The sequence below is a fragment of the Monodelphis domestica genome, chromosome 7, assembly GCF_027887165.1.
Source record: "Monodelphis domestica isolate mMonDom1 chromosome 7, mMonDom1.pri, whole genome shotgun sequence".
NCBI lineage: Eukaryota > Metazoa > Chordata > Mammalia > Didelphimorphia > Didelphidae > Monodelphis > Monodelphis domestica.
Genome location: NC_077233.1, coordinates 228,231,426 through 228,255,969, shown reverse-complemented (window position 1 = coordinate 228,255,969; position 24,544 = coordinate 228,231,426). Strand labels below are relative to the sequence as shown.

The following is a 24,544-nucleotide window of genomic DNA, read 5'->3' as shown; positions in this document are numbered from 1 at the left end:
GACTTTTCGTGCACTGGACCCAGGCTTCCAACGCCAAGAGAGTGGGACTGTCTCTGTGCATCGACTTTTCCACTTAAATCTCCTTCACGCACAAGTGTCTTTGTGCACACTCATCTATATACCATAAATGAAAACACACAAAGACAATCGCCATCCTCAGTTAATGAGAGAGACTACCACTACTAGTAGAGGTCAATGGGCCTGGATGAAGGACTGCATGTATTTGGTGATTGGGAGAAACCTTCAGTTGCTAAAGGGAAAATAAGACTCTGGGAAGAATATGTACAAGAAGAGCTCGTAGTCTCCATCATTCCCTTATCTCTAATTTGCTATACCAGAGACTGTGGATAATTTCCCTTTAGATGAAAACTGGGGCTTTCTCTTGGTTGAACAGAAGCAGCAGGTCACTAGAATCTGTGTTTCTTTTCACTTCTTCTATCTTCTCTTCTCTCACCCACTCTTTTGTTAAGATTAATCACTAAGCCTATTGGCTTAGTTTTAAAATGTAAAATTATCTTTATTTTTTTATTTGTTAAGATTAATGCAGAATTGATTGAAGTGGGCAGAAAAAGGAGAAAGGAAGCAACAAAATGGTGGGAAAGGAGTCCTACTTTGGATATAAAACTTGAGCTTTCTTTCCCCCATTAATTACTAGCAATCAAACTAGAGTTAGGAGACCTTGGTTCAAATCTGACTTCAATATTTCCTAGCTATGTGACCCTGGGAAAGTCACTTAACCCCAAGTGCCTAGCCTTTGCTATTTTGTCTTAGAGTAGTTACTAAGGCAGAAATTAAGGGTTAAAAAAAAAAACGACAGTTATCAGAAGTTTAGATTGAACCTGAAAACCACATCTTCTAGACTAACAATATTTATGGAAACTTATAGATATCATTCTAACCCATACAATATCCCTTTGAGGAGAACAGAGGGATCAAGCTTCTGAGCAACCTCCTGCTTCCTTTCCTATCAGGAATTAAAGTTTCTCTTGGAGAAATGTTGCAGGAGAAGAGGCTAAAGATATCCTATCTCCTTTTAAGCCACACAAAGATATCTCCAAGCTACATGTTGGGGACAGCTTCATTAGACAAATAAATAACAGATATATAACAAACAAATAACAGAATAATTGAAAGTACTCTGAAAGGAGAGTGCATTAACAGGATGCTGAAGGTGGAATTTAAACGGAGTCTTGAAGGACACCAGAGAAACTGAGGCAAGGTAAGGGGCCAGAGCACTGCAGGCATAGAGGATAACCAGTATAAAGTCATGGAGGTGAGAGGAAGGATCATGTTGGAAGAACTCTAAGTACTAAGTAGGACAATGTTGCTAGATTTTAGAGTGTGTGGAATCACATAAGTTGGTGGAAAATCCAAATAGATATGGAGGTCATCATTCTGCACATAAGGTTCCCTGAACAAGGCTGTCTATTGGCTTAGTTTTAAAATGTAAAATTATCTTTATTTTTTTATTTTACTCAATATTTCCCAATTACATTTTAATTTGTTTCAGTGGTTTTGGTAGTGTTGTGAGCTGCATGTGGCCTGAAGGCTATATTGACATCTCTAAACTAAGGCATAAGAAGATTAGAGAGATACCAGTTTGTATAGTTTTCAATGTCAAACAGAGGACTTTGTATGTCATCCTGGAGGTTATAGGAAGCCACTAGAATTCACTGACCAACAGGATGACATGGTTAGACCTATGCTTTAGAAAAAATCATTTTGACATGATTGGAAAATGGATTTAAGTAGAGAGACCAATTGGAAGTCTATTACAATACTCCACAAGACAGGGATAAGGAGTTGAAGTTATGGTTGTATGAGTGAAAAGGGGGACAGAGAGGAGAGGTGTTGTGAAGAAAGAAGTAACAAGATTTGGTTGTAACAAGCAATGGATTGAATATGTTGAGTTATAGTTAAGAGTCAAAGATGATAGCAAAGTTGTGAAATTTGGTGCTTGAAAGGATGGTGGTTCCTTCAGTAATAGGAGAGAAATTCAAAAGAAGACAAAGATTTGGGGGATGTGGTGGAGAAGAAAATGAATTCTGTTTTGGACACACTGTTTGAGATACCTACATAATATATAGTTCAAGATGTCTAAGACGCAAGTGGAAATATGTCACTAACACCTAGCAGAGAATAGGGCTGGATATGTGGAAACATCTACATAAAGATGATAATTAGACTCATTTCAAACAAAACAACAAAAGAGAGAAAGGAGTAATAATGATTATAAGCTTTCAAAACTGAAAGAATAATCTTGTTTTTCCTAGGAGGGGGAAATGGGAAAAGTTCTGAATTTAGGAGTATGGGAGCTAGAAGGAATAGGAAATTGATTTGCACATGAGGAATTTGAAGTATGAAAAGGGAGACAACACTGGCCTATTTGCTTTCCCTCACACATTACATCTTTTGACTGTGCCTTTCTGTAAAGACATGTAGTATTTTTTTAAGAGCTCCCAACCCATTTCTTTTCATATTGTCCTTTGTAACTGTATTTTGAATTTTATTTCCAACATTATCATGAATTTCTACTTACCCATCCACAATCTCTCTCCTTGTCCTTCTTCAGACCACTGTCAAATGTTTATGAAAATAGCACACGGATATTAGTGATTCAACCAATGATCTAGGGAATCTGTTTTAACTGAATTCTAGTATAAGGAAAATTCTGTTACCAAAAGTTAAACCTTTGAACTTTTTTTTTATATTTATCACATAGTCCTCAAATGCCCAGAAAAATAATATTTTCTACGTTTTTGACTTCTTCATTATCTTCCTATAATGACATGACCATTGAACCAAATCTTAATTCATTAAAGGCTGCCTCCCTGCATGCCTAAATCATGATGAACATACAAATCACAGAATTTCAAAGCTGGAAGAGAATTCTCAGATGCTTTAGGACTCCCATCTCCTGCTATCCTTGTCTTCTGAGGGTAGAGGAGAGTCACTCTCTACTTAAGAATGAAAATAATCATATCTGATCATATCCTTCACATTACAGTTCTAAAATCCTTTAATCCTTTGTTCTGTACCTAAAAAAAAAAATCACCTTTATAACATATCTGAGAAGTAACCCATCAGCCTTTTCTTAAATAATTCAAATGAGAAGGGGTGGGGCATCTTCCAAGGCAACCCACTCTAATTGTTAGGAAGTTTTGCCTAATATCGATCTTATATTTGCCTCTTTAAAGTTTCTATCCATTATTTCTTATTTGTCCTTTTAAGGTCAAGTCAAATAAGTCTAATCACTCTTCAAGCACTTGAAGACAGTTAGCATGACCCCAATGTCCCCATAAATCTCCAGGGTAAGCAATTCCTTCACTTTATATTTATATGGCATGAATGTAAGACTTTTCAAAATTCTGGTTGCTCTCTCCTAGTCACTCTCCTGCTTATCTCCATCTTTTACACACACACACACACACACACACACACACACACACACACACACACACACACAAGATTTAGCATAGGAGCAATATCAGTGCTTTGCTAATGTTTAGGCAAACTACCTTTAAAGCATTTCCTTGATCTATAAGTTTAAGGAATGACTCTTGTGACCCTTTCAAAAAAGGAAATAACATTGGATTGTCATGATCTATACATTAAAGCTATTCTATCTATTTGTGATGACTTCTTTCTTTTCTAGAAGTTCACTAATCTCCTCTAAAATGTTTTCTGGAATTTTCCTGGAACTGAAGTCAAGTTTACTGGCCTGAAGTTTGCCAACTCCATGCTTCTCTTTCTCAGAAACATTTGCTGTTCCCCAGTCCCATAGTACCTCTTCATCAAAGTGATCACTGACAATGGCTCAGCAGTTTTCCTCTGCCAGTTTCTTCAGGAGCAAAATGGAAGCTAAGCAGTGCTCCTATTCTTTTGATTGTCTACTTTTCCTCAACATAATGGGAAACCACAGAAATTCCTGGTATGATCTTCCAGTTTCTTCAACAGCTTCAACTTATTCTTTGGCTTCAGGAGTCCCATATCCTGCTACACTTGACCTTTGAGGTTAGAGGAATGATGCTCTCCACTAAAGGATAAATATAATTATATCTGATCATACCCTTCACATCCTAGTGACTCTAAACTCCTGTAGATCTTCCTACAAATCCCATTCCATACCATTTTCCACTTGATTCCTCATTCCAATTCCCTTCAATCTTCCCACCACTAAATTTCATTATAGTTCCATTCAGTCCTTCCATTATGCCCTCTGGAATACATGTTCCATATGCAACAAACTTCCCTTTATTTTAATTCTTTTTTCTCTTCTCTTCTATTCACCTCCCTGGCTACCCAGGTCACCTTCTCTCATTCTCCTTGGCTCACTGCTTAAAACAAGGAAGTTGGAATACTCCTTGTTCCCCATAACCACTTCCAGATTCTCCTTGTTTCTCCATCACTCAGCTACTTCTCTTCCTTTGAGGTTCATGCTATTCATGTATTCTACCCAATTAAAATCCTGGTGGCTTTTGTCTATAGACTGCTCAGGTCATTCCCTTGTCTTAACATGTTTGATACCCAGTCCATCATTTTTCTCTCCTCCCCAATTTCTGCCGTCATACTAGAGGACTTCAACATACCTATTGATTCTTTCTCAAATACTCTAACCACTAAGTTTTTCAACTTTTTACCTCCCATGAGTAACTCCTCTACCATAACAGTCATTCATGATGATGGCTATACCCTCAATCTTGCCATTATTCACATATATATCACCTCTATATTCAAGAATTCTGAAATCTCTATATCTGACCATAATCCAATGATTCACCCCTGTTTAACTCTGTTTTCCCTTATATAACCCTATTCTTTGCCTGCACCATGACTTGGAGGAGCCATCCTCAGTGATCACAGGTACTATATGTTTCTGAAAAGGAGATGAGTGGAGCTGGCAAACTACAGGCCATTGAGCTTGCCTTCAATTCTAGGAAAAGTTCAAGGAAATATTATTAAGGAGAAGGTTAGTGAAGTTCTAGGAAAGAAAGTAATGCTCACAAAGGGATATCATGGCTTCAGCAAGTACAGGTCTGGCAAACCTAACTTATTTCCTTTTTATGAGAGGATCATTAGATTTGTAGATCAAAGGAATGGGTTTTTTAAATTAATTAATTAATTACTTTAGAATATTTTTCCATGGTTACATGATTCATGATTTTTCCCACCTTTCTTCCCTCCCCCCTCCCAGAGCTAACAAGGAATTCCACTGAGCTATACATGAATCATTGTTCAAAACCTGTTTCCATATTATTCTTATCTACAATAGAGTGATCTTTTAAAGCCTAAACCCCAAACATATCCCCATCGAACCACATGATTGATCATGTTTTTCTTTTGTGTTTCTACTCCTACAGTTCTTATGCTGGATGTGGATAGCATTCCTTCTCATAAATTCCTCGATATTGTCCTGGATCATTGCATTGCTACTAGTAGAATTCCATTACATTCGATTGCGCAACAACGTACCAGCCTCTGTGTACAATGTTCTTCTGGTTCTGCTCTTTTCATGCTGCATCAGTTCCTGGAGGTCTTTCCAGTTCACATGGAATTCCTCCAGTTCATTATTCCTTTCAGTATTCCATCACCAACAGATACCACAATTTTTTCAACCATTCCCCAATCAATGAGCTTTTTTCAATCTTTATTTTTCTTGACCTTTGCACACTTTGATACTATTGATCACTCTTTCCTCCTTCATATTCTCTTTTCTCTAGGTTTTTGGGACATCATTCTCTCTTGGTTCTTCTACCTATTTAACCACTCCTATTTCCTTTGCAAGATCTTCCAAGTCATGCCATCACACCAAAGATATCCCTACGAGTTCTATCCTGGGCCCTCTATTGCTTGGTGATATCATCAGCTCCCATGGATTTAATTATTCTAAGCTGATGATTCTCAGATCTAACTATCCTACCCCCAACTTCTACTGACTTCCAATCTGGAACAGTTTGCAACACCATCTTCCAAGTGTTAAACTATTAGTCATCCTGTATTCTTCCATACCTCTCACCCCTCATATCCAATCTGTTGCCAGGGCCTGTTAATTTCATCTATGAAGGTCTTTCAAAAAGCCCCCTTCTCTCCTCTGACACTGCCATTACTCTAGCACTCTGGGAATATTATCACCTCATACTTGGTTAGTGTATTCGCCTGCTTGTGGGACTATCTGCTTTAACTCTCTCTCCACCCCAATCTATCCTCCATTCAGCCACCAAAGTGATTTTCCTCAAAGTATAAATCTGATCATGTCACCTCCCTACTCAATAAACTCCAGTGAATTCCTATTACCTCCAAAATTAAATACAAAATACTGTGTTTGGCATTCATAGCACTATATAGCCTGATTCCATCCTACCTTTCCAGTCTTCTTAAACCTTACTCCCAACATATACTCTTGGATCCAGTGACACTAGATACATGGCTGTTCTGTGAACAAGACACTCCATCTCTTGACTCTGAGCATTTTCACTGATTATCCCTTAGACCTGGAATGCTCTCCCTTTTCCTCTCTGACTACTGACATTCCTAGCTTCCTTTAAGTTCCAAATAAAATCTCATGTTTAAAAGGAAACCTTACTCCTCTTAATTTCAGTGACATCCACCCTGTTAATTATTTTCTATTTATCTTGCATCTAATATTGCTTTGTAGATATTTGTTTACTTGTCTCTCCAAATATATGATGATCTTCTTGAGGACATTTGCTTCTTGTATCCCCAGCTCTTAGCATGGTGTCTGGCACATAGCAGGCACTTAATAAATTGATTGATTCTAAAAAGGGGCCACTAACTCTCTACCTTTTGAATGAAGAAATGACTATTAATGATAATTTATCATATATAGCATATTATGATTATGGCATATATAGGAAAACTATTTGTGGAGAGAGGAATATCTTTTTTAAAGGGGCCAACCAGATTGCCCTAATTCTTAGAAACATTGTGGCTTTCCAAAACTATAAATGTAGGTGGCTCAGTGGATTGAGAGCCAGGCCTATAGATGGGAGGTCCTGGGTTCAAATGTGGCCTCAGATGCTTCCTAGCTGTGTGTCCTTGGTCAAGTCACTTTACTCCCATTGCCTATTCTTCTGTTGAGGAACCAATACACAGTATTAATTCTAAGATAGAAGGTCAGGATTTAAAAGAAAACAAAGTGTGAGGGGGCAGCTGGGTAGCTCAGTGAATTGAGAGCCAGGCCTATAGATGGGAGGTCCTAGGTTCAAATCTGGCCTCAGATACTTCCCAGCTGTGTGACTCTGAGCAAGTCACTTAACTCCCATTGCCTAGCCCTCACCACTCTTCTGCACTCTACTGCCAATACACAGTATTGATTCTAAGACTAAAGGTAAGGGTTTAAAAAAAAAGAAAAGAAAAAGAAAACAAAGTGTGATTGGCTTGATAAGTAGGATAAACAAACTCTACCCAAATAGGAACTAGTTTATTTATACCTTTTTAATGAATTCTTAAAGCTAGACTTTCCCACAAATGCCTTCTAATAGGTTTCATTATTTTTTATTGTGTTTATCATAAGAATAGATAATATCACATTTGCATTGTTAAGAGACCTCTTTCAAAATGTTGACATTTCATTTTCTGAATAGAAACCAGCCTTCTATGTAACATTAGGTTAGAATAACACATTATTTATAATTCAGTTTCTTAATGTCAACAAATTAAGTCAATTTTTACATCAGTAGGTTAAATTCAAGCCAACTTTCGTTTTAAGTTGATTTCAAAACAGTTTTATATGTTACAATTAGAGATTAGAGCTTGGACCAGCTTCATAGATTTACTAATAGTTTGTTTAATGTACATACCAGAGTAAAAGTCATCTCTAACCCTAAAACAAATCACAGATTGCTGAGACCTGAAATTCAACCTTTGAATTAAGACATTTCTTCTTCATGTTTCTGCTTCTGGGATTATTAGCATATTAAATCACTTAAATGTGAGCTGTTATATTTTTACTAATAAATTTATTTATCAGATCATTCATTAACCTAGTAAGAGCTTGGAGCAAATGAGACCAAGACAGGAAAGTTTTGTTTATGAGAAAATTGTTTTCTATGGGCAGCAAACCCTCTAGGGAGACAGGAAAGGAAACCTTTTTAGGGTCTCAAAGTAAGCAAAGAAAGTATGATTCTACCCTGCATAGGTGGGTCTTCCAAAGCAGTGGAGACTGGGATTTGTGGAAAGGGAAAATGGAAGGGCACCCAAAACAAATTTTGCCTCATCTCTCCCTGCTTAGTTACTTTAGGAACACTTTTGTTTTTTATTATTAAGATTGAGAATCAGGTAATAGACTGATTACATAGGCTGATGGGAATATTTTCCCACCATTCAGGCTAGTACTGTTCTCTTAGGGAAAGATCTAGGTATAGTTCTGAAACCTCCACATTTGAGTTTGTGTCAACATATAAGGCTTCTAAATCAAGCATTTTGTATGCATTAATGGATCAATTGAATCAAATAATAAGCTCTCTTTTTTTTAGGTCAAGTGGACAGAGCTCTGAGCCTGGAGTCAGGAAGACCCAAGTTTAAACATGATTTCAAATGCTTCCTAGCTATGTGACCCTGGGCAAGTCACAACCACTATTTGCCTCAGTTTCTTTCTCTGTAAAATGAGGATCATAATGGTACTTATCTCCCAGGGTTGTTGTGAGGTTCAAAGGAGATAATAACTATAAATCATTTAGCATAGTGCCTGATACATAGTAGGCACAATGTAAATGTTATCTATCATTATTATTATTGATTACTCCTTTGACTGAAATAATGGGGGCATTAAAAAAAAAACAAAACCCTTACCTTCAGTCTTAGAATCAATACTATGTATGGGTCTAAGGCAGAAAAGTAGCAGTGGAGGTTAATTGACTTGCCCAGGGCCACACATCTAGGAAGTATCTGAATTCAAATTTGAACCCAAAATCTCCTGTCTCTAGGTCTAGCTCTCAATTCACTGAGCCACCCAGTTGCCTCCTTAGTGGGGGAATATTGTAGGAATAACTTTAGTGCCTATGTTTCTGAGAAATTCAGATGTAGAAGCACTTAATTCCCCAGAAACTAGTGACTGGACTTGTCCAGAGGTAGATCTAGGGTGCTTTTTTTGTTATTTGCAGTAAAACAACAAGAAAACAAAATAAAAACAGAATAAGTTTAAACGTGGAAGTTTTCTAGAGAGGACAGTTCTATATAAATTTTGCAAATTCTCTGAAGAAAATATAATCCCATTTCCTTGGAACTTCTGGCAACTGCAATGTTATATACAGAAAAAAAGTAGAGGGATGGTGATGAATACATGTAAATGATTATCATTCTCGTGAATAAATTAACAAGCCAGGTGGAAACTATCTTTCTGGTTCCAATTTCATCCTATCTTCTTAATTGTTTACAGAGTAACAACACACCTTGACATTTGCAGAACAGATATAAGATAGGTCTTTGCTTGAAATCTGATTCTTAGTCCTTCATTATGCAAAATTAAACTGCTGAATAGATGCATTTGAAATTAAATGTGAACATATACAAGCCCTGAATGAACAAACAGATATTTAGGAATATATTGACTGTTTTACTGGATACTTTTTAGTTAAAAATTTGGAAACATTCCTAGATTAAAATTTAGAATTTTTTTTTTTTTAGGAAACTGATGTATTAATAGTAGATACTATTTGGATTATTTTAAACATTTCTACATAATCATGGTGTGATTAAAAAAACAACAACAACCTAAGCAAATTCTACCACTGGAGCCAAGTCTATTTTATCTTAGTTGATTAAATTTAAAAACTATTTCATCAAATTGTTAGACAAAATTATAATTAAATACTATTGTCTAAATTTAAAGTCAGGGATTAAGTGCTACTTTGCAATAAGATATATGATCTCCCATCCTTAATATCTAAAAAGTCAGAAATGTTCCACTGCTGAAAACTGTCATTCTTTGATGGTTCAGTAGTCATCTGTAAAATAGATGAAAGAAAAATTCATCATGAAAATGAAGGAAAGAATTCTTCACAGATATATGTTCAGCCTCTCTGTGGATTATCATGAGTAGTTTTCATTATGGGCATTTTTTGTCCCAAATAGGCTATTTAATAAATTTTATTTTGTACATTTAATTATTTTTCATTAGAGATGTTTAAAAAATCCAGTGAATCAGGGGCAGCTGGGTGATTCAGTGGATTGAGAACCAGGCCTGGAAATGGGATTGGGTTCAAGTCTAGCCTCAGACTCTTCTCAGCTGTGTGACCCTGGCCAAGTCACTTAACCCCCATTGCCTAGCCCTTATCACTCTTCTGCCTTGGAACCAATACACAGTATTGATTCCAAGATGGAAGGTAAGGATTTAAAAAAAATTCCAGTGAATCACAAAAGAAGAAGAAGAAATTTCAGGTTTAGAAAAAAGTAAGTTTTTCAGTAGTTGGAGTTAAAGTTCATTCAATGATTTTTTTTCCTAACTGAAAATGTCCTAAAAAACAAAATCCATTAAAAACTTAATTGAATGCTAATTGAAGGCAGAAACAGAGTTTGTTCAATTTTATTTAAGAATGTTGCATGTTATTCTTAGTCTCTGAGTACTTGAGGATGAGTTAATTATATTGGAATTATAGATTAGTCACAGGCAAGATGACAATAGATTGTTTTTTATCTATGCAATACATTCTGATATTAATTCAAAGCATATTGTAATCTTTCAGATCTTTGGCAGTAGAAAATTTAAGAATTTTAGTTTCTACCAATTTAATTTCATCATTAGAAGTTAGTTCCTTGGACTATCTTTTGCTTGTTTTTGTATTGACATCCCTTAGTTCAGTGCCTGGCACAAGGTATATGCTTAATAAATATTTATTGAGTGATTGACTATGCCTTTGACCACTTTCCCTTAAGAGAGAAAAATCAGCAAGATCTAATGATATCCTTTGAGACAGAGCAACATGACAGCTCCTTTTATACATATCAGAGACAGAATATCTGTAATTTCAATTTCTAATCATAAGTTCTTTAGATGTCATTCTTACTAACAGAAAATATAATATGAAATCCATAGTCTTATCACAGGTTAATTGTAACAGTGAATTACTTGCTTTTCTCACATGCCCTTTAAAACTGAATCCAGGGGGTAGCTAGGTAGCTCAGTGGATTGAGAGTCAAGCCTAGAGTTGGAAGGTCCTGGATTCAAGCCTTCCTACCCAGGTGATCCTGGGAAAGTCACTTAATCCCCATTGCCTAGCCCTTACCACTCCTCTGTCTTGGAACATTAATTCTGAGACAGAAAGTAATAGTTTAGCAACCAAAAAAAAAAAACTGAATCCAATAAAACTGTTTTGAACCCACAACAATTTTTTTTGTGTGTGAATGATGTGCCACTGTTCAAGAATAAAATCTTTAATAGGAGTCTAATGAAGAGTAAGTTTAAGAGCTATTTTAATGGTCCCTTTAAGGGAATTGTTGGAGTGAACAAGTTAAAGAAATCTAATAGAAAAATGAGAGTGTTATAACACAGCCAACAGAAGTATGGTGATGAGAAAAGAAGGTATGAGCTGTAGTCAGTGTTACTAATGAAGACTTGAGGCCAATGCCACTTTCTAATTTAAGAGGTCAGAAATCCTGAGGACATATTTTGAGAGATTTGTCTTTTGAGTCATTTCATGTCTCCTTTGTTGCTAGCCTTACAAAAAAAAGGGAGGGGAAAAACATCAGCCTTATCCATCTAATCAATATTTCTGCCAGAAGGGAATGAAAGGGTTCAGGAATAGGTTGATGGAGGAATTTGGGATGGAGGAAGAGAAGGAAGAGAAGAGTATAAAGGAGTATAAGAAGTAATGTTTATCTAGTAATTTTCACTCTCCTAATACCCATCTTCATTTCAAAGTGGCCTAGATTCCCCTATCCAGTAAATGCTGGAACATAATTCTCTTGGAACAATTTAGCATGCTCTACAAGTTGTATCTCCAATGTTTGGATCAATATTGGATAGATTATGTGGCCAGGGACCTACTCAACAAGAGAACTAAAAAGGTGATCTGGAAATGGTTTAGTGCAGAAATAATAAAGCAATCTAGATGCTCTAAACATCTCAGAGAATCCCAGGAGTCATTACCAAATTTGGGATTTGGGGAATGAGTTAGGAAAAAGTTAACCTTTTCCCAAGTGACCATGCTATCCAGAGAATTCATTGAAATTTTCCATGATGTTTTAGCTTCCTTTGTGATGCAAAAAACTTGTTTATTCTAAAAACTACTGAGAAATTTTCTTTTTACTCTTTAGGGATATACCATGATATTAATAATAACCTACCCTTTTTATACTTGCCAAAGGTAAGAAAAAACAGCGGTAGTTGTTCACTTAGAAAACTTCTGAGAGCCTTGGCTTCATGAGTATTCACCTGGCCTACTTTGCTGAGATAGTCCATCCCTAGTCCTAATCAAAAGTACAGTAACAGTACACCGCAGTTCTGCTTCCCATGCTAAATGGCAACACAAGTTGGCGAAGGGTATTGAACAGTAGCTTGGAAAGTAGTGAATGGCCAAGAAAATGGGGAGGGGGGGTGTAGAGGTAGGAAACTAAAATTAGAGATGAAAGGGCATTAATCCCTTGCCTATCAAGCTAACATGACCAGACCTCCTAAAGTCTAGTTTGTCTGTTGTGCTGTCTTTAGATTATTCATACCCTATTATCCACATATAATACTTATTTACGATGACTTCTCAGCGAATCAAATAACAGTTGTCTATTATTATTTTTGTTTCCTTGTTAGCTCACATGCCAGAAATTTCCTAAGACTACATCACATCTTCATTGCTTGACAAACAAGAAACCTTGCTGGGAACTGCCAAAGAATAACCTTGGAAGTCTAAATTGTAATCATTTCTGTAACTTACTGGCAAAGAACACACCCACACAGCAGCAGATGAGAAACGTATTTTTATTGGATGATTTTTTTAAGGGCATTGTCTGCTGAGGTTCCTAACAGGAGACATCAGAACTATACATGCTATCAAAAAAAGTCATTAATTGCTGTCTTATTAGCTCACTAAAGCAATGAGCACATTACAGATGCTTGTCAGGAAAAAAAAATAAATTAGGGATAGAATGTGGAATTTCCCATTCAAAAGATTATGGAGGCCTTCCTGTAGTTTGTCCCTTTCATTTTTTTCTGTCTCCATAGACTTTGGGGCTTTAAGAATGCACCATTTCCTGGAATTCTAGAATAGAAGAGGTGAGAGCACTGTCAGTAAAGATGATAATTTAAAAGAATATGTCACAGTTAATAAGAGTTCTGAAGAGGAAGAGAAATAATCTGAGCAAATTGTCAGATATCATAAGATAAGGATTAGGCCAAGAGAAAACATGAAAAAAGAAGAAACTCAAAAGTAAAAGACTGAAGATGAAAGTATTATACTAATTTTTTAAACTAAGACCTGTATAATTTAATAAGTATCTTACACTTTTGCAATGATCAGCTGTTACATTCCTATTTTGAAACTTGCTACCATAATTGTATCTCTAATTATTTTGCCTGACAATAAATTAACATGGAAATTTACTGTTCCTATTTGTGTTCAGTTAATTTTAGTGTTCCTAGTCTTTCTGAGGCTGAGGTTTGTTTAGATCCTCAGCTGCAAGAGATTGTTCCCTAAGATGGGACTCTTACTCTATACTAATCCTTTCATTTTATGAGAACAGTATTGAATGCTAAAGTGTAAAGTGAATTTGGTTTAGTATCATTCAGAAATCTGTAAGAAATAAATGCTAACGTTACTTCTTTTAAAGTTGTTTATGTGTACTTAATGAGGTTGATTTTCCGCAGTGTCTAAATTATTCTTTTTAGATATCTTTGGAAACCACAACCACTTTTTATGGCTACTGGGTCAACATTTAGTAAATTATTGTTAAAATACAATTAAAATTTTTTTCCAAAATATTTGCAACAATGTTATATTTCAAGTTGGCATAACGGTAAGAGTCCACAAGTGTTTCTGAATTGATGTCTGTCTCACTTAGAATCGATTTGTTTTGAACATATATGTACACATATATAGTAGTTATAGTTTAGTCTCATTCCAGTACAATGTTTAACTTACATGATAAAGGCAAATTAAAATATAAACTCATATAATTTTGTTAAAATTTAAATGCTGTGGTTTATATACAGTAAACTAAGAAATGTTGGCTGATTGCCTGGATTTTGGCCACTTCTTGGTACACTAACTATTAGTAAAAATTATTTAAGACATTTTAAGAAGCTTCTTAAAACTAGTATTTCCTTGTCTTCAATAGTTTCTTCTGAATAGGCCAAAGTGTAATACATTGTCTTGCCACTGCTTGCATAAACTAATTCCTGAAGATGAAATTCCTTTCATTTGCTTTCCCTAGTGTGTCATGGTGCCCAGCAAAGAATGGGTCTAAGATAGACTAATATGTTTTGCTTGATTTCCCATGCAAATTGTTTCATACCATCAGCTCCAATTTTGCCATCTCCATCATTATCAGCTGCCTCCAACAGGGACTTGGTTTCTGAACTGGTCAGGACTCTAGCGCCACTTTCAAATTTCTGGAGGAAAAACCTAAGGGGAGAATACAAATTGATGACCTTTCTGGAAGACCATTTTCTTTAGTCTGCATTAGTCTTTTCTGGCTCTACTATAGTAATAAATCTGCTTCCCAGGGTAATAACTAAAGCTTTTGAAGTTTTGAAGGGTTTTATTATTTTATAAGTGGGGACTTGAAAAATAAATAAGAGTTTCTATTACAAAGAATAGTGAGATTGTAGAAAGGGGCCTACAGGTTCTAGTTCTAGTGCAATTTTCTGCCCCTTGCAGGAAAATTCTCTACATTATCCCTAATACGTTGTTAATAATTGCCCTTGTAATGTTCATTAGCAAAAGAATAGTCCAGATAATGAACAATTTTCTGCGAAGATTCTCAGGTAACTTTTATTAAATGCTCTCCATTGTATATAATAAGTGCTTAATAAATGTTAAATGACTGATGAACTATATGCACTTTTGTGAAAATACAGCTGAATTACTATCATCAATGTTAAAAATAAACACAAAGACAAAGTAATCTTCTCCTATCTCCAAATGCACAATTTAGCAATAAGGGAATTCTAGTTCTTACATATTAGGGATACAAAGGAAAACTCTTACTTCAGCTCTTCTTCATCCAGATATCCACTCTGATCATTATCTATGAACCGAAAAATGTCCTTCACCTGACTAGCAGACATCTTGGACAGGCCAGAAGTCTCGAAGAATTTTTTATGATTGAAAGAATCTGGGTCTGGAGGACAGAGACAAAATGATTCCCAGAATTATCAGAGTGTTTCAATAATATTCTGAGCTAGTTCCAAGTACACAATACTAAAAAAATAACTTCATTGCATCCCTGCACCATAGGCATGTTTTCATTAGTAAAAAGTCACAGAGAGAGAAGTAAAGTGACATTCCATTCTGAGAATCTGGGACAGAACCTGTCAGTGACATGTTCTTTTGATGGTTTTTTTTTAAACCCTTAATTTTCATCCTAGAATCCACACTAATTATGGGACCCAAAAGGTCTAGGCAATTGGAGTTGTGACTTGCCCAGGGTCACACAGCTAGGGAGCATCTGAAGTCACATTTGAACAGACCTGGCTATGCACTGAGTCATCTAGCTGCCCAATGTTCTCTTGAATTTTGGCATAGTCTCTCTCCCCTAGAGAATATTATCTTCCTCTTATAGGTTATATCTTGACTACACCAAATAGTACTGGCCACTATGGTAAAAAAAAATCAACTAACACTTTCATTGCATATAATATATATAATATAATCATATCATATGTTATATATACATATAAACAAGCTAACAAGATTGAAATTCATCAATTTTGTCTTTGTGGAGAGATGGTCACATTCTGATGTCCTCTTTCTGTTAGATTTTTAATCTAATCATTAGCAAATTTTTGCTATAATCTTCAAAATATTCAAGAATAACTTAAATTTTTATTACATTCATTGGTGGTGATGATGGAAGGGAAAGGTTGGAGGCAGAAATGAATGAAATTTTCTATTTTCCTCTGCAGGATAGAAAATTTCATATTGATACAATTAATTTTTTTTTTACCTTGGCACTCCTCCAGGGCAGCAGCTATATCGGCAGCGCTAAGAACATCAGTGATGCTCATTTTTAACCTGATTGCATAGAACAAATGAGATGTAATGAATTACAATAAGTAAAAATCCATATAGAGAGTTAAATATATTCTAGGAGGTTCCAATTAAACTGATTATTTGTTCAGAATTTAAAAGTATTGGGACAAAATGTAAAAAGAGGACTTTAATGAATTTTCTTAAGGCACCAATCTTATATGTCTATCCTAATCAGGAGCATTCTTCTTAGTACTTTCTCCCAATTTACATCAAAAGAGAAATGAAATGTATTGAACTTGGGAGTCTACTTAAATTTCTAATACAGAACATTATATTTCTGCCCCAAAATTAAAAGAAAGAATTAATTTTATTTTTCAAATTCTGAAAATAACTTTAGTGTAAGCATCCACAAATAAGCTGCATTTAAAAATGCAAACACATCTAGACTGCTTCCCACTTTTAAAAAGTAGAGACACTGCTTTTTTGGATGGTTTATATAAAAGCAAAAGCAATTTGAGCTAACCCCATGGAAAATTGTGGCAAAACATAAATTAAAAACAGAAAAAAAGTATATTATCTACTTTCAAGTATGGGAATTAAATGAATGATATACTTATATACTAGAGATAACAAACCATACAGATCTCAACTCCTTGAGTGGGGGGAGAGAGGGGAAAATTTGAGCATGCTAATAATCCTTATTATAAACTATAAGCTTCTTATTTATATCATAAATGTATATTATAAACAAATTCTAAATGCAGCAAAGGAAGAAAGAGCCTGGAATTGGGGGGTTTTGGCCACTGCTCACCTTTCTGGATTTTCCTCAAGGAGCAGGAAAAAGAGTCGAAGAAAGCAGAAAACAGATGTGCTTTTGTGATGTTACCAACTCTACCTTATATAGGATTCAAAAAGTGACAATAACTGCTTCTTGGATTTCCTTTTCTGGGATCAAATGGCCAGAGCTCAGATTTCCTCCCTTACTAATGGTATCTTTCTTTCTTTCTTTCTTTCTTTCTTTCTTTCTTTCTTTCTTTCTTTCTTTCTTTCTTGCTTTCTTGCTTTCTTGCTTTCTTGCTTTCTTGCTTTCTTTCTCTCTTTCTCTCTCTCTTTCTTTCTTTCTTCCTTTTTCTTCCTTCCTTCCTTCTTTCCTTCTTTCCTTCCTTCTTTCCTTCCTTCTTTCCTTCCTTCCTTCCTTCCTTCCTTCCTTCCTTCCTTCCTTCCTTCCTTCCTTCCTTCCTTCCTTCCTTCCTTCCTTCCTTCCTTCCTTCCTTCCTTCCTTCCTTCCTTTCTATCTTTCTTTCTTTCTTTCTTTCTTTCTTTCTTTCTTTCTTTCTTTCTTTCTTTCTTTCTTTCTTTCTTTCTTTCTTTCTTCTTTCTTTCTTGCTTGCTTTCTTGCTTGCTTTCTTTCTTTCTTTCTTGCTTGCTTTCTTGCTTGCTTTCTTGCTTTCTCCTCTCTCTTTCTCTTTCTTGCATGTGGTTAGGAACAGTCAACTTTTAAAAAACAAACCTCAACAAACTTTAAGATTTCAGATCTACAAATAGAACCCTGAAAGGTCAAGGCAGACAATAATCAAGTTGCCAAATTTGGATTTAAAAAATTACTTTAACATTGAAAGATTAGAAATGGGAGCCAGTTTTGAATCTCCTCTGATCCTGTGAAGTTGATAACAGAGTCAGAGAGAGGTGAAAACTACAAAATGCTTGGCAGCCAGAATGACAAATAGGACTTTTCATTTGTGGAGTACAGAATAAAGCCAAATGTTCAGGGGATTTTTTTCTATGATAATGCCAACTTTAACATTTTCTAGTAATTTCTTAAACACATGTAAAGCAAATAGAAGAAAAGCAAATCACTAACAGGAACTAAAAAATAAAATAGGAATGGTGGGAACATCAAAAGATTTTTAAAATTTTATTTAATTAAATATTCCCCATTTAGATATATAAAAATTTTTAAGATAATTTTTTAAAAAATTGAGTTATTGGGAACATTATAAGAGGCTAATTTGAGAGAGAATTCTATTGTCAGATCTTAAATTATTGTATTTATAAGGAAATAAGATGGAGTTCTCAGAAGAAATAAATAGCTTTATGCTCTTTTTTGAAAACTAAAATTGTTAGTTACATTTTATTAATTTGCAATCAGTTGGCTTGAAAAGGAATTCTAAGTTCTTGTTGCTAATTGGAAAACCCCATTTTCACAAGTAAAATCTTGCTCACATTTTATAGTTTATTGTGAAACAAGATAAAGTATTGCAGAAATTAAAAAATAAAACTACCCTGATTTCAGTTAGGTTTTTAGATTATTTACTGAATGGAATAATGATAATATGGGCATGCCTTGGGGAAGACCTGTCTTCTTGGAAAACTAAGCACACTCTTCTTATTCTAGTAAAGTAACTAATAAACTAAGAGAACTCATTCCTTCTATTAACCTTGTCATTTATTCTGACTTCATCTGGGTCTAAGAGTACTCCCTGCTTTTACTTTATCCTTGACTCAGTGGAGAACACAGAGTCCAAGCTTACCAGACTAAGGAAACTGTTACAATACCAATTCTTTGTTTTTGTAACTCAAAGGGGTCCCTAGGCTTCTAAGTATCTCATTGTTAACTTATTACATGCCAGTATTTTAAAATGTATGCTCAAAGATATTAAACTTGGTACTTTAGCTATTTAGACATGCAGAAAGTAACCAGGGAATTATTCATGATATGATATGATTTGGATATTCTTTCTTAGATTGCTAAAAAATATTTAAGAAAAAGATAATGCAGTGTGACCCTGTGCAAGTCACTTAACTGTTTGCCTAGCCCTTAATCTTCTGTCTTAAGAGTTGTTACGAAGACAGAAAGTAAGGGCTTTAAAAAAAAAGGAAAAGGAAACATATTTAGGGGCAGCTAGGTGGCTCAAGGGATAGAGAGCCATACCTGGAGACCAGAGGTCCTGAGTTCAAATGTGGCTTCAGATAATTCTTAGCTATGTGACCCTGGGCAAGTCACTTAATTGTTTAGTCCTTACCACTCTTCTGCCTTGGAATAGAAACATACTTAGTATTGATTCTAAGATGAAAGGTGAGAATTAAATAAACAAACAAATAAACAAAGATTAAGTGCCAGCTGTGAATGAAGTAAAACTGTAAAGCATGTACAGTATGACTTTGATTTATTGCTTTCCTTTTGGCATATTCCTCCTTGCTTTTTGTGACTCTATCAAGTATTCATTGTCTTCATGCTACTCACTCTCATACCTCAACTATCTTTCCCCAATAGCACCTCAATACTTACATCTATCAGTACTAAAGGTTATTAGATCTCATTCCTTCAGAGATTTACCTGGAGTTATATGAAAAAACAATCTATGCTACTATAATGAATTGGCTATGTTGCCCCTCCTAGAAAACATTTATATCTTAACAGCTTTCTCAAACCCCATCTTTCTTCTTGCTTTAAGCAAATTCTTGACTCTTGCTCCTTTGAACCAACAGGATTTTTTGTTGTCATTTTTAAACTCTAGGAAAGAATAGATTGTAGTTTAAATGTGGTCTCACAAAAGAAATATGAATAGGCACTTCCTCACACTATCCCTTCTTTGCAGAAGTGGAAGACTAGCTATATAACATTAAATACAAGGTTAAGATATTTTTTGTGTTTTTTAGTTTTATTCTCTCTCTCTTCCCCTCCCCCATCTGGGAGAGGGTACAAAAGGGACACATTAGAAAGTATAGGTGATATGAAAACAAAATATGCTAATAAAACTTTATTTTTATAATAATATGTTTGGTAGATTGAATTGCTTGTCAGCTTTGAGAGAGGGGAGGGAAAAAGGGAGGGAGATAACATGAAACATATAACTTTGGAAAATTCGTGTGGAAAATTGTTATTGGAATAAAGATAAAACATTAAAAATAATGTATTTGGAAGGAATAATATAAGTATAATGTACAACCATTGGGAGAACATGGTTTTAGAGTCCTACAGGATGGGTGGGCATGAATAGGATTGTGCCTTTATGAACTTGGGGTACAATCTCCCACACTATAAGAAGAAAAAGTAGATACCTTTAGGGAACACATAAAGAGAAACACACATGTAGGGAACACATATGGCCAGGGGGCATGCATGAAAAGGCACCTATGTAGTTTGGCTATAAACAGTATGTAGAAGATACATGTATAAAATCTCCAAAGCTGTAGCATTGTGGCTCCTTGCTGCTCCCTCCACTTTAGGCTTGAGCACATCATATTTTCTAGCCATCTCTCCATTGTTGTTATGAATATTTTGGGACATGTAGTCCTTGGAGGGCACATGATCCTGCAATGCTCTCTCCACTTTGGGATCTTTGCCATCACCACCATAGTGCTCCAGGAGAAGGACCAGCTCTTTCTTTCCTCTACTTAGGCTCAGGCTACACAACCTTCAGGCTTTCTTGCCCCATTGGTAGCTTCCAATCTCTCAGAAACCTCTTTGTTCCTAGCTACTTGTATGGTATGACATAGAATAGCAGCCTGGGTATCTTTCTCTGCAAAAATAGCCCACAAAGCATAGCTGAGCTCATGTGCCTTTGCAAAGAATCTCTTTCTACTTTTCAGTCTCTGCTACTTCTTCATACTGGCCTTCAACTAATGCCCGTGATCCTAATAATACACATTATACCCCAAACTAGCAGAAGCTACTAAAACTTCATTAAAACAGCTCCCTTCCTCCCCTTAAAGACACAAGTGAGGTCTTGTCTATTTGTTTCGTCAAGAAAGAACCACAATTCAATAATGAAAAGAAAGACTCCATATATATAAAAAACTTTATGGTGGCATTTTCTGTGGTAATCAAGAATTGGAAACAAAGTAGATTCTCTTCCATTAGAGAATAGTTCAACAAATTATGGTACATCAATATAATGGAATATTACTGAGATGTAAAAAATGATGAATGTGATGAATTCAGGAAAGCATGGAAAAACTTACATGAACTGATACAAAGTAAAATAAGCAGAACCAAGAAAACAATGTACACAATGACTATAACAATATACATGGAAAGAATAACAGTCATAAAAACAACTGAACATAAATATTGCAAATTCCAAGGAACAAACTTGACCCAAAAGAAGTCATGAAAAAACATCTCTCCCCATTCTGTTGCAGAGTTGAAGAAAGAGTGCATACGTGAGTGTGGAACATGGCATATAATTTCAGATTTTTTCCATTTGTTGATTGGTTTTGCTGATTTCTCTTTCTCATTTTAATCCTTTGTTATTAAGGATGGCTCAATGGAGTCCGAGAAGGAGAAGGATACAGGAGGGAAGTATGGGAAAAATAAAAATGAAAAATATCAAATCTAATTTCTTTAATAAAAAGAATGGATCCTATAAAGTTCCTAATATGCTTTTCCTTTTGTCACCATTTCTAATGGCAATATTCTTTTTTGAAGTATTTTTACAATTTTGTGTGGAAACAATTTTAACATCATTTAAAAGAAATGCTGAGTTCCAAAATCTCTTCCTCTTTCCTGCTCTGACCCCTTCATTGAGAAGGCAAGCAATTTGATATAGGTTGTACATGTGTTGCCATTGAAAGAATATTTTCATATTAGTCATTTTATGAAAGGCACAAAGGGGTACAGTATTCACAGCCGAAACCCAACTCTAGAATTTGGGTTTAACTCTCTAAAAACTGTACTTGGGACCTGTTTGGGGCCGAAGTCCTGTTTCTGATGTTGCCTCTTAGCCTCACCTCAAAGATATTCCATGCTAAGAAAGACTTCTTTGCTCTTCTAGCCTCCATAGGATAGGACAGAACTAGATAAAAAGATGCTTCAATGACTATGTGTCCATCTCATGTTTTTTTATACTTTCCTCCTTGTTTTTCTAATAAAGTTATTTTTAAAAATTCTACTACACATCAGTTTAAGAGAAGAAAGATGTTCGTGTATGACTAGATAAGTTGGGGAATTTCAAATACTCCAAAAAGACAGAAGGTCTGCTTAGTCCAGCAGACATCCAGTGTGGAACTATGGGAGACAAAGGAAGACCTCCTGGAGAATATTCTGAGGTTCAGCTTTAACTTCTTTCCTCTCAGTCTGGGGTCATTTCTTTATGTGCTTTTCCCAGATTAGCAAAAAATTTCCACCATATTTAGGAGTTAGAAGGGTGTATATTATACCTTTCAGCAGTCAAGCTATATATTTTTAATTAAGCTTACTTTAAGAAGTAGGGGGTGAGGAATACACTGACTACAGATCCCAAGCCTTGACCCTGAATTCCCATCCTCAAATTGAAAGAAATTCCCAGTTCAATTCTTTTCATGGCTATAACTAAAATTTTTTTTATTATTTATTATGTAAGACCCAAAGAAAGGCTGATTTGGGCTGACAGATTTGTTACAAAAACCTGAAATATCTAAATATCAGAATCAAGGCAATGCCAGTGTATGCCGATACAGGTGAAAATATAGAGTTACTAGGGCATGTTTATTTATAAATGAGACTCCACCTGCAGAAGAAACTCTTCTCCCCCTCCTCAAACTACAATTAAGTGAAATTAAAGCACCAAAGGGTGGGGGAGGAACACAAGATGTGTAGGAATATTTTAATTCGGTAAGTTCTTAGAATCCCAAGATCAAACATTTAGACCTATCAGGGACCTTAGAGGTTATCAAATGCTATGCCTTCATTTTACACATGAGGAAACTGAGGTTCAGGGATGTTAAATGATTTGCCTAAGATTCCATAGAAAGCAAGTAGTAGACACCAGAATCTGAACCAGATCTGATCCAGGTTTTCTGTCTCTAAATCAGGTGCTCTAGATGAGGGGTTTGGATTTACCTTGTGATGGGTGAGGCCTGATTGTTGTGGCTTTTAATTTTTAAAAATGTCTTAAATGTGTGTTTTTTTTAAACCCTTAACTTCTACCTTAGAATCAATGCTATGTGTTGGTTCCAAGGCAGAAGACCATAAGGGCTAGGCAATAGAGGTTAAATGACTTGCTTAGTGTCACACAGCTAGGAAGTGTCTGAGGACAGATTTGAACCCAGGGTCTTCTGTCTCCAGGCCTGGCTCTCTATCAACTGAGCAACCTTGCTGCCCTTTAAATTAAGGGATTAACAAAATAACTTCTTTTTTTCTGAAAAATCTTTAGTATTGATTCTAAGGCAGAAAAGAAGTAAAGGCTAGGCAATGAGGATTAAGCATCACTCAGGAAGGATCTGAGGTAAGATTTGAACCCAGGTCCTCCAGACTCCAGGCCTGGCACTCTATCCACTATGCTGCCTAGCTGCCCATGTTCACTTTTAAAAAGAAATATTTTATCTTTATTTTATTTTGATTCACCTTGCCCTCCTCCTTTCTTCCCTCTCCTCTTCCAGCTTGACAAACAATTCAATCTGGGTTATACACGTGTTATCATACAAAACATATTTCCATATTATTCATTTTTGTAAGTGTTCACCTTTTTCTTTTTAATGGACTTGAGGAAACAGCTAAAGAATTGAAAAGATTTCTTTTCTTTGTTCCCAAAACACATTGAGTAATTTCCTAGATCCATTCTCAAGGAAGAGTTTTCTGAAATTCAGGTCAATGCAGCTCCCTTTTTGCCCTGGAAGTGTTTAAAAAAAACAAAACTAAAAACCACAACTAACAACCTATACCTTCCAGATTAGCCCCTGTACCAAAGACTCCTTGTCTTCTCCAGTACTGCGACCCTGGTCCTAGTACAATAGAGTTTTGGCTCCTCAGCTTCCAGAAAGATCTGCTTCCAAAATACTTTCACCTTCTGAGATAACTCAGCTGTTTGTTTGGGGATGTTAGGCCAGTGTTATAGATGAACTGTTATCAGAGAGTTAACTTCCTAAGTAACTCCAGAGTTCTTATCAGATGTTCCACAGGCATTAAATTCAGGCCCTTAGTAAATCCCAGAATTTCTCTCCCTTGTGGTGCCATGATTCTAAGACCTCAGCCTACTCATCAAGAAATGTTTTAGGGAGCAGCTGGGTGGCTCAGTGGACTGAGAGTCAGGCCTAGAGATGGGAGGTCCCAGGTACAAATCTGGCCTCAGACACTTCCCAGCTGTGTGACCCTGGACAAGTCACTTAACCCCCATTGCCTAACCCTTAACACTCTTCTGCCTTGGAACCAATACACAGTATTGATTCTAAGATGGAAGGCAAGGGTTTAAAAAAAGGAAAAAAAGAAATGTTTCATCACTTAATAAAGTATAAAATATAATAAAAGAAATAAAAATACTTGGTCTACCATATTTCTTAATTGGGAAATGTTTTGCTATAATTAAATCCCTTGCTGGGTTTTTACTTTTAAAAATAATTTATTATTACTGTAATATTAAACATTAATAGAATTAGTTAAACATAAAGTGAAAATTGGTATGTTTAAATGTAACGAACTTTCC

The 24,544-nt window shown here is 35.6% G+C and overlaps 1 protein-coding gene across 1 annotated transcript; it reads right to left on the bottom strand.

Moving 5' to 3' along the window:
* Positions 1-12,915: 12,915 nt before the first annotated feature.
* Positions 12,916-17,231, bottom strand: OCM (oncomodulin). The gene is made up of 5 exons (XM_001367165.4): positions 16,954-17,231; positions 16,117-16,184; positions 15,159-15,291; positions 14,464-14,573; positions 12,916-13,211 (listed from the first exon to the last, which is right to left on the bottom strand). The coding sequence occupies exons 2-5, from the start codon at positions 16,175-16,177 to the stop codon at positions 13,186-13,188; spliced, it is 330 nt and encodes a 109-aa protein (XP_001367202.1). The 5' UTR covers positions 16,178-16,184; positions 16,954-17,231; the 3' UTR covers positions 12,916-13,185.
* Between the last annotated feature and the right edge of the window lie 7,313 nt (positions 17,232-24,544).